Genomic DNA, 11,884 nt, shown 5'->3' on the forward strand with positions numbered 1-11,884 from the left:
TTGTTGTTTTGTGTCGATGCACTCAGAAATAGTCTTGTTATATGACGACGACCTGCACATAATCGAGTTAAATTCAATCTGAGATTGATATTATGAACATCGATGTACGCAGTTTGGACAAGATGACGGTCACCTAAGAGAGCCTATACGTATATTTTAAAAAAAACAACACGTTTACGAAAGCTTTGTGGATAGGGGCCCTAACTGTTCATCACCGACTTGCATGGAGCCGAAAGTGAAATGCCTTTCTTGAGAAAATCGGCCAGCTCAGTTTTGAGCAAAGAGCTTCTCTGTTCTATTAATAGTACAGTGTGTTTAGTGTTTGCATGCGCGTTTTTGTCATGCCTGTGCAGCAGAATTAAATCTCCCTGTTCGGGATTCAGGATCAGAAAACCCTCTTCGGGATAGAAACAATATTTGAAAAAATAACTGATCCCAGCTGAAAAGAGGGTGGACGTGAGATACCTGACGGATGCATTTAGTGGATTGTGAAAGTGCATAACTGTCCCAAACTAGCAAACCTTTTTTCCCAGTCACCTTTGAAAGATTTTTTTCGGCAGGTCCACTTTTATCAGAATCATATTGATCTAAAATTTATCTCATCTCAAATATTTAAACAATTACATCGCTTCGTCAATATTTTGCAATATGCTGTAATAGGCCAGATTGTGGAGACGGTACACCGATATATGGTCTCTGGATCACCGACTGAGTGAGTGAGTGTGTAGCTATGGAAACGGACGTTATTTACTGTTTTCAAACATCTTCAACAGAAACTCTTTTAAACGGCATTGTTAGTAATGTGTATTTATCTGGAAAACGTATTATTAATCTTATATTTGAGACACTCAAACAATAAAACCTGGACCCCGCTGAATCTTTGTATGTCGACGTGGTCAGTGTGGCCTTGACCTTGGAATGATAACATTCCGCTATGTCAGAGGAGGTGTGAGATAGGCTGTGTATAATATCAGTGTCGAAACGGGTCACAAGCAGTGCAGCCTTTTTCGTGACACAGCATACTCCTCTCTTTTAACTGGATTTTCCAAGATGGCGGCCCCGAGCTCACGCTTCACCCTCTACATGTCGGGCACCTCCTACTTCGCCCAGAAGGTGAGTCTCAGATACAAGTGTGCACGTTTTGGTGGATGAGAGGATGACTTGGTGGCCGTCTCAGTCTTCAACAGCGTCGTGACGACTACGGCATCGTCTGATGCTCATCGCACACGTCTTGATAGTTTTCAATGTCATGTACGATCTTGCATTGAGGCAGCTAATTAGATGACTGTCTTCCAAACAACTGCCATTAGCTGTTTTAACCAATCGATGGTCGCAGGGAGATACCTCACTCACTCACTCACTCACTCACTAATACGAACGGAATAGCCTTCAGATGAATCTGGATACTTAGACCCGAAAATAAAGAAGTTTGATGGAAACAAACAATTCCTTTTGAACTGAAAATCAGTCCCAATGAGAGTAGGCATATGAACTTAGCATGTTTGTAGAGTTAAAACGGCGAGAGGAATCTCCTAGCCAAAGCGAGCCATCTGGGATGAAGAATTTGAACTTTTGGACAAACTAGTTGTCTTAAATGAAAATCAGCTAGGAGTAATAACCGGCTTTCCAATATAGATTCACGTAACTATGATACTAATTCTGAGCCATACCTGTATCTCTCAAATCAGGTTCTCATGGCACTGTTCGCGAAGAATGAACCATTTGCAGAAAGGTTGGTGGACCAAAATGTAAACGACAACTACGAGAGCTGGTACATGAAGCTAAACCCGTTAGGGAAGGTGCCGGTTTTGGAGGATCGGGGGAAGTTCATTCCCGAATCTGACGACATCATCGACTACCTCGACAAGGAATTGCCTCAAGGTTAGTAATTTTACATCAAGCTTCGAAACTTTGACGTCCTTAACTGTCACAGCTGTATGTTTCTGATTCAAGATGTATATATTCGAGAACACGCAAGAAACCAAGTCAAAACATTGATTACAGAACAGTTTCTCGTATCCTGTGTACTGAATCCCGTCCTACTGCGCATCTTGGTGCGATAACCAGTCCAGATTTGTTTAGATTAAACCATTTAACTGGATGCATAACTATTAATCAGTATGTTTTGATACGTCTAAGCACTTGTATATAGCAGCACTGCGTTCCTTGCAATCCTTGCAAACGTCGTACAGCGTGCTCTGACAAACAGAAACCTGGATAATCGTGGTAATCTCAGCTAGAAAGATTTGGGGATCTGGTACATTGAATAAGCGCAAAATAACACATAACACGTGTACCCAGTGAACCAGATGCATTGTGAATCATACTAGGACCTCATCAAACAGGGACAGACTGTGATTGCTTAGTTTGGGTTTCCTGCCTAAACCTCGACATGAACTATAAAAATACGGTGCTATTAAAGGTTAAATCTAAAATTCATTTGTAAATACCATTTTCTTATGAAACAATAAATTGGAATTCAGGGTAACCGGAGTTGTTTGTGGTGTCTATTTTCACTTTCATACAAGAAAATTCGAATCTCCAGAAAGGTAGGTCATTGTCTGAATAGGTTAATGAGACTCATGTTTCGGTATGTCAGGAGCCTAGTCGAATCAATTCGCCTCTTTCAGATTGCGAACTACACAATTCCATATACAATCCCACACACTTCAAACAGAAGAATGGTGCCTCACTTAAAAAATAGTATAATGATATCTTTAATATCTGAATTGTACACTCAACCTTCGTGAACGTAAGGTGTCTCGATTATCGCTCGTCCGACAAACATTCTTTCGGTCGAGCCTACTTTACTTTTGTTTTGTTACGATTAGTATTATTCCATTCTTATGACGTCGGTCTGTTAATTATCGAGTCTGGATCACACAATGTAGTGAATGACATCACGAAGGGTGATCTGCTCGGTTACAACACTACGATGTGCCTAAACTGAACACACGCTCCATTTAGTCGCCTCTTTATAATTTATTAACCAACACCAATTCTAAAAAGGTGCACCGGAAGATTTCAACCGGTCTTCAGCAACTCATGCTTGTCGTAAGAGGCGACAAACAGAATTAGCTTGTCAGGCTTGCTGACTTGGTTGTCACAGAGTGATCGATGCTCATGATGTTGATCACCGGTTTGTCTGGTCCAGACACGATTGTTTACAGATCACTGCCATATAGCTGAAAAATTGCTGAGTGCGGTGTTAAACAATCAACAAACAAACAAATTAGGGATCAGGGGTTCCTCTCACGAAGCAATGTTTATTAAGGTTAGCCTTAACTCCCATTCTATAACATTGGACTATGGTCACCTTATCGACTTACCATCACCTTAGTGCTTTGGGAAAGGAGGCCTTTGAATGCTTCCTGACAAAGGTACGACATGTTAAACCATCTTGCTGTCCCGACGTAAACATCTCTCTCTCTCTCTCTCTCTCTCTTGCACATCCAGGACCACGCCTTGTGCCTGATCCGTCGTCTGACCTCGGCCGGGAGGTGGCGCACTGCAGGAAGCTGCTGAACGTCAACGTGATTGTCATCATCTTCGGCCTCGCCTACAACCCCCACCTCTCCCCCGACTACACTGCCGCGAAGACAAGGAAAGGTGAGGCCACCGCGTAATATCAAGATCAACGATATCCGATACTTTCAATAGAAAAGTGGAACAAAACGAAGTGATATACAGTGATCGGCTGAATCACAACTAGCGATTTGTCCCTTTTATACCATGCTTTATCTTATAACTAGGAGATAGATCTCTTCATAATTTTTATGTTCATACATTCAAGAATGAGCGGCATTCTAGAAGTTAGTTATGTAGAAATGACCAGACTTTATGGATGATCAACTTCTTTATTTTGACAATGGCGAGGTTTTTGGTATAGGAATCTAAGCCGCCATTATCAAAATAAAGAGTTGAAGTCTTTACATATCTCTGTTAAGTGTTAATGGTGTTTTACGGTTAATGTTCGTGTTTTTCCGTTATTTTTTTTTTTTCATTTTTCTTCTCTCCACTACATGAAATCAAACTCCTCACTCTAATTTGAGTGGTCTTGGTTCGATAGTATTTTTTAGTTTTGAAGCACTACCAAGTAGGCATACCAGAAAAAATACCGTTGCAAAAACTGGACAAAAGCAACGACTTTTGTTTGAATTAATCTTATTTAAAACTTTCATAACAGATCTTCGTATTTGAAACAAACATATATTCAACTTAGTCTACTAAAAAGAACACATTGTCATATCTAAGGGGTTCGATTGGGTAGCCTAGTGGTTAAAGCGTTTGCTCGTGACGCCAAAGACCCGGGTTCGACTTCCAACATAGGTAGAATGTGTGAAGAACATTTCTGGTGTCACCCGCAGTGATATTGCTGGGATATTACTAGAACTATACGTGCTAACTCATGTCTGAGGGTTCCGTTGGGTTTTCCTTGGTGTTAACCCAGGTCTTCTCAGTTCGATCTGTCACTAGTGTTATGCAAGGAAATGGAGCGATTTCACTTCATAGCATTTTCAGATACAGAGCATTTTGTTTCATATTTTACTGTTTGTGTTCGCATTTATCTGTATAATACATACCTGCATGATGGGAATGATTTATGCTAGTATACGTCTCTTTATCAAATGTATTATCCACTCAATCTTATTTGCTGTTCGGTTGCAATGTTATTCATATTCTCAAGCAACTTTTAGTGATTCTGTCTTGGCACAATTAAATTCACATGTCGGATAAAGATACCTGTTGTCTACAATTTAACCTTGAAATTTCATCTTTGGATTCAGAATTGGATGACATTATCGATGGTAAAATCGCAAAGCTGGAGAGGTATGCCACTGAAAACCCCGATCTGAGAGACGCCTACCTTGCCAAGATACCGCCATTGCAGCAGAGAAAGGAATTGTGTAGTAACCCGGAAGTTGTTCAAAGGGCACTTGATGACCTTCAGACGACCTTAGATGAAGTTGAGGCTAAACTGATGAAAGGTAGCGGTAAACTGTCTGATACGGGTTTTCTGAGAGACGGTATCGGGGGCTAGTAATGGCACACCGGTCTTAATGAGGCCATTCATCTAAGCGTCTATGTGTGAAGGTTACGCAATACCAAATGCTTTCCCATAGACTTCTATATCAACCTTATTTTTTCACAGTTATCCAGGCTATCAACAGCAATTCCAGGTACACAACAATAAAACTTTCCGAGCTCAGGAAGCTGAACACATCAACCCAAGCTCCACGCGAAATTTCATCTACGTGAAATCTGCACCCATATAAGCATGAGTCATAGTGGTACAAAAACAGCATTACATGCTTAAAATTTTGGTCAGTTTTAATTACAGGATGGGTGCACTTTTAAAAGACATAAACATCTTACACTATTTCATCCAATCACAGCTGTCACAAGTCTCTGACTCATCAGTTGTTTACATTTCATTACTCGTTCACGGAGCATGCGATTCTGATTTACGGTAGTGGAAAACGTCACAACTGGCGTTTCCGTACCAAACTGACACGGCTTGATCTAACTGAAATATCATTCGCTCCGAGAAACCAGACTCACTCACTCCTTTTCACATTCCTTGTTTCATTGAATGTCCAGCTTGTAATGACGATGTGTTCCATAATAAAATACAGAGAAACACCCTAATCAATTTCGGAAAGTTTAGTTCAGTGTGGACAGTGGAGCTAGTACAATCCAAAAGATACGGCAACATCCATATGAAGGGCAGAACAAAGCTATGCTTGATTCATTCTAGACCCGAGTGATTTTTTTTACTTATTTATCACAGTAGGGCTATACCTTGTATATATTCGTTGCATTACACGCAAGTCGACGGTGATAGCTCAGTTGTGCAGATGGCAGTTAGTGGTGGTGGCTACTCCTGAAGCTTCTCATATTTATGCCGTTTCAAGATGCTATGGTTGCCGTTTTTGGATGCTGTGACTGCCGTTTTGTGCGCTCTGCGACCGTTCTCGGGCGCCGTTGTAGCTGATACGCGAGTTTTGTTTTCCGTTACAGTGGGTTTGTTTCGGTTTTAGAGGATATTCTGGCAGTTTCTGGTGATTTTTGTTCTGTTTTGGTGGATATGAGTTCAGTTTGGGTGTATATGAGCTCAGTTTTGATTTGTTCACCGTTTGTATGGTAGGCCTGTCATAGTAAACCACAGCCCCCCCCCCCCCCCCCCCCCCCCCAGTTATGCTGCACAGCCACTGACCCGTGCATACCAACATTCCTGTGTCATATGACCTGCCAGCAGCCATCCTGGTACCACGGACAAACTGGCGAACAAACATTGAGGGGTTCACATTGAGGCCGACATATTTGCCCTCGTAATTTGACTACTATTAATTATCTTATGCTTTGGCTGCCTTCACAGACCCTATATTAAATGTATTTTATTACCCACGTGTTTTTACTAAAAAATGGAATTATCTCATTTAAAAATATTCTCACAAAAATATTTAGGCTAATCTCTGCTTTCCAACTTATTCTAGGCTTCAGTAGGACTCCTATTTCATTTTCTGTCTCTGCGCAGTTTCATTCGCTGACTTACTTGCTCTCCTATACAAAGCCCGACACAAAAGAATGAGAAAATATCCAAGGAAGTCTATACATATCTCCAGGTATTTTCTAGGCTCCTTTCTATATTTCATTCAACTTGTTAATATTTTGATAACAGATCATAACATTTAGTCACGAACCTGAATCAGTCTTGGTGCAGCTTTTCTCACTTAATGCCCAGGTTCCCAAGGCGAGACGTGGTTGCTATCTTGCGACTTGACGGCCGCGGACATTTCCCTGGCGGTGCTTCTCCGACGTCTGTCATTGTGTGGCCTGACCTCCCTCTACTTCTCCCCTACCAAACGGACGGCACTACACAAGTACTGGCAGCGTCTGCAGACCCTCCCCGCCTATAGCAAGCTGAGCGACATCGCCAACAAGTACGGTGTCAAGGCTTAGTTACATAATATACTATGTCTCTGAAGACATTGTCGCGGAAGAGATACCTTTACGTTCTCACGATTACTTTGTGGATTCGGGATTTCTATTTGTACAGGAATATCGAAATCAGGTTATAACCAGGGTGGAATAGAAAATAAAAGGAAATTTAAAGGAGGGTGACTCTCTTGATAAAAGAGCAAGAAAACAAATCTACTCCGAAACGGTGAGTTCCACAAAGTATCACTTCAACGTGCTAGTCGAAGATTTCAAAAAGAAAATATAAAAAAAAAAGTTTCATAAAAAAAAAAACAATTCCTAATTCCGGGCGCTGAAAAGAGGATTGGCCTTAATGGGAAATGCATTCACTTCCCACAGACGTCACTTGTTATATCTTCGTTCGTAGGAAGATATGGCCGCCAGTAACCTCTGTGGGGAGAGAATGTGGGAAATGGGGAGTGGAGTGCAATGAAGATGAAGTATGTAACAAATATGAGTCCTTTTAGAGATATTGTCTTAATGAGTATCCTGAAGGAATGTAAAGTAGCCGATCTTGGATTGCCAGTCAAGTACATGGTTCGTACTGCAACAGCTAACAATGCAGGGCCCTGATCCAGGCCAAAACAGCGATCTTGTTATACGCTGGAGTAAAGTGAAAATGGGTCAGCGTTAGTGCTCGTCTCGATGTAAATAGGGCTTCTGCGCATGTCTATAGCGTAACTTCCGGGGACCTATATAGTGCAGTCTACCCACGATCCAGAAAACGTTGGCAACTTGAGGACCTGTCGTAACTCTACAGTTTCGGCTTACGAATGTCTTGCGCTACGAACGCTTTGTGGGTTGGGACCCAGGACGTCACAGATCGAAGCTTGATGGTCAGGTTTGTGTGGCTAGATTCGGAGAGTTGGTCAACAGCCCCTCAGTCGATGCTCACAGTATCATTCACCTGAGTGTCTGATCCAGATTCGTATTTTCACAGATCGCCATCGTACAGCTGGAATATCGTGCTAGCATACAAGAAAAAAAACACTCAGGGGAAGCAATATTAAGGTTGAGAGCGCTAGAACTGATCACATAAATAGTAGCCCAAAAGAGGGGAATCGAACTCGTCAACAGCGCCACCCAACGGCCTAGGACATACTCTAAATGCATGCACACTATACGTAGCTGGTGACGGTCAACGCCAATCGAGTCCACACACGTGATCTCTCAAGACACTGGTCTGCCAGTGCTAGCAGTACTAGTGACGCCAGTTCCAGTTTGTTATTACGTCAGTGATTTCCGGTGAAAATCACTTCAACTTCCTCTATTGTTTTTGTTTGTTTGTTTGTGTGTTTTCGTATATTTTTTCCGGCTGCAGTCTACCATTGCATAACAGTTTAGGTGTAAACAGATGTGTAGTAATCAGTCAGACGAAGAGACGATGACGTTTGCCGGGAACGTGAACGCTGTCATATAGACTCATATAGACAAATATATTCAGTGCAGCCTATGCAAGTGCAGAATGCGTTGCACGTCTAGATTACTAAAAATGAAGAAAGTGTCTTGGGTTCCCTTTTACTGTATTTTATCAACATAATTTAGAAACCAGCTTTTTCTGTAAAATATGCTCATTTTCAGGAACGCTTATCACTTTGACATCGTCGTAAAGGAATGAGATAACTTATTACGACTGCCAACTGGGCCTCATCAAATCTATCTTACCACTACTCTTTATATTTGCCTTGAAGTCGAAGATACGGAACTTGGTGCAGAGTGAGTGCCTGTTCCGATCGCGCTGACATAGACATTTCAACGATCAAACCGTGAACTGTTTAAAGTAGTCTGTCCTACAGGCCCTGAAACAAATAAATCCAACATAGCCCATGCAAGTCTAAGGAATCTCTGGGATCCATTTCATTATATTATTTTTTTTACTGTGAACTTTTTCAGTAAAATATATCCATTTCAGAGACTAGTTGTTAGTCTATGTAGACTCGTCATATAGAACTCTTCATGTATACAACAGAGGCAATGTCTGGGCAGAGGTTAGCTGGGGTCAGCAAGGGACAAAGAACACACACCATATGTCAACATCTGTGTTCAGGTTCAGTTAAACGTTGTTTACAGACCTTATAAATAAAGCCAGTTTTCTGTTTCTAGTGCATTTTTAAAATTTTATTTGGAGGATATTGTTAGAAGGTATGTATTAGATTTGCACAAATCACTGAAGTAAAAAAAATAGTTTAGATGATAATTCCTAAAAAATAATAAATAATTTATATAAATAACAGACTGGGTGTCCGCTAGACACCTCTTACTAGTCCCCTAGGCTTACCCCTTCGAAGTATAGAATTACTATACATCCATGCATGGGCTCGGCATTCAATAACGCCTTGGTCCAAGGCTACATATGTATGGTCAGCCTGCAATGTCCATCACCTCAGCCACAATGTTAAACTTCTTTGTCCAACTTGTAATACTCTAACGTTAACGGGGCCTCAGCCACAATGTTAAACTTCCGTGTCCAACCTGTAATACTCTAACGTTAACGGCACCTCAGCCACAATGTTAAACTTCTTTGTCCAACTTGTAATACTCTAACGTTAACGGGACCTCAGCCACAGTGTTAAACTTCCGTGTCCAACGTGTAATACTCTAACGTTAACGGGGCCTCAGCCACAATGTTAAACTTCCGTGTCCAACCTGTAATACTCTAACGTTAACGGGGCCTCAGCCACAATGTTAAACTTCCGTGTCCAACCTGTAATACTCTAATGTAAACGGGACCTCAGCCACAATGTTAAACTTCCGTGTCCAACTTGTAATACTCTAACGTTAACGGGACCTCAGCCACAATGTTAAACTTCCGTGTCCAACCTGTAAAAAAAATAATAAAAGAATGATATTATAAATCCAATATGGCTGCTTATTAAAACAAATCCATCATCAAAAATGAAACAAATATTCTACAAACGATGTAGTTTTTTTAATATCGTCCATAGCTTAGAATCGTTTCTGTTGCTAGATGCATAAAGGTAATCCTTTGTTGGAAACTTTACTTAGAAGCAAATACCAATATAGCCGCTGTCAATCAACACGTGTACAAATTTGAATCTGTCATTGATGCCAGTTCACCTGACTTTTGGCGAATGGTCAGCTATTATCAATGCATAAAGCAAACACTGTCACCTATCAAACGAATCATAACAAAACTATGCGAGAAATGCCATGAACACTTTGCTCCAAAAAAACAAAGGATTCGATATGAAGTCAGTAAGCGACATAGCTCAGGTTGTGGTATGGAGTATAGAAACTAGGTGTGCGGAAATATGAGTGAGTGTGGTTATTCGACGCTTCTGGCAATATTCCAGCAATATCACAGCATGGGACTCCAGAAATGGGCTTCACACATTGTACCCATGTTGGGAATCGAACTCAGGTCTTCAGCATGACGAACCGACGCTTTACCCATTAGGTTGCCCCGCGCCCCGAGAAAATATGAAGCCTTTGCTCATTGATGATGATGATGATGATGATGATGATGACTCTACGTCGCTTTTAGAAATATTCCATCAATATCACGACGGATCTTTGCTCACTGGGTTTCAGAAGAAAACATTTAGGCAGAAAAGTAATGGGAAATGTACACGTGCAAACCGGAAACCTTTATTCCAATATGGCAGCATGTGATATGATCGAATTCGGTCGGAATTTGATGGTACCGTGTCCCACACGTATACCAAAGCTGTAAGTCATTTAAATCAAATCTGAATTATCTTACCATAGTCTTTGGAATTTTGTAGTATCTATCAACGGCCTACTCAAACATGAACAATAAGTTGGACTCACACAGACTGATTGTTATTACGTTAACACTGAAACATAAATCGCCAGCTTTGTGCTAATACGATTCCAGCTGGACATGAAGCCTTCGGCTTGGATCCCTAAATAAAACAGAACAGAAAACATTAACAGAACATCATCCCTGAGAAGACGTCGTTTCCATATCCATCGCCATTTTGGTCAACCACCAACATTATGATTAGGTCGATAAGAAGAAGATTTAAAATGTCCATAAAATACTACTCGCTTGGTAAGGCCATGAGAACTCACAAATAAATGCCCCGATGTGCCAGACGGTGTCCCGACATCGCTGCAGATATCCCGACATCCTAGGACAGATAGTTGGTCACAACGCTCAGCAAACATGATGGAATCAATGTCACAACACGCACAATTAATGTCAACACCATGTCAAGGCCACAATGGTCCGTTTTTGTCTCACATGGTGGCGTCGAATGCTGTGAAATCATGAAACTGACCGGTCACAAAACTAAAGAATCCGCCGTGTCATACAAGGCCGGTTTGCCGCCAACTTTAAGCACTGTCATGTTCAGCAATGTCGTACTAGCAGAGTAATTCCCAGTCAATCTACAGGTTCATGTTGAGAACATCATAGATCCAGTTTCTCATGTGGCTTCCTGTAAATAAACAGAAGCATGGTGAGTGTCAACAACAACATTGGCAAATTGACATTAGACACGAGTTAGCGGCATGGGGATGAAAATCAACATCATCCCACAGACATTGGACAGGGATTGATGTTTCAAATACATTGATGTACTAGGGGCGACAGCTGTGTAACTAATACAACTATCACAAAATAAATGAATGAATGAATGAATGATTGATTGATTGAATGAATGAATGAATGAATGAATGAATGGAAATTATTAAAACGCCAATGTTGAGGAACCAGCTCGTTTGGGAAGTACACATCCACACAAAACCAGCTCAGACTAAACACGGGACCATTTGTGACTCTCGTCCCTTTTAATTATGGAATAGTGTAAGGGACATTCTCGCGATCTCTACCTTTAAAAACAAGCTTGAAAAGTGCCAAAAGTAGGAGAATACGAGATCGCATTCTCCCATACGGTATTCCATATTTAATACCTAT

General features: G+C 41.2%; 1 protein-coding gene across 1 annotated transcript; it reads left to right on the forward strand.

Moving 5' to 3' along the window:
* The first annotated feature begins 272 nt into the window (after positions 1–272).
* Positions 273–7,120, forward strand: LOC137258510 (ganglioside-induced differentiation-associated protein 1-like). The gene is made up of 5 exons (XM_067796208.1): positions 273–1,113; positions 1,689–1,881; positions 3,457–3,609; positions 4,788–4,988; positions 6,746–7,120. Exons 1-5 carry the CDS (start codon positions 1,051–1,053, stop codon positions 6,961–6,963), a joined length of 828 nt encoding a protein of 275 aa, XP_067652309.1. The 5' UTR covers positions 273–1,050; the 3' UTR covers positions 6,964–7,120.
* Positions 7,121–11,884: the final 4,764 nt, after the last annotated feature.

Source organism: Haliotis asinina, chromosome 12 (genome assembly GCF_037392515.1).
Source record: "Haliotis asinina isolate JCU_RB_2024 chromosome 12, JCU_Hal_asi_v2, whole genome shotgun sequence".
NCBI lineage: Eukaryota > Metazoa > Mollusca > Gastropoda > Lepetellida > Haliotidae > Haliotis > Haliotis asinina.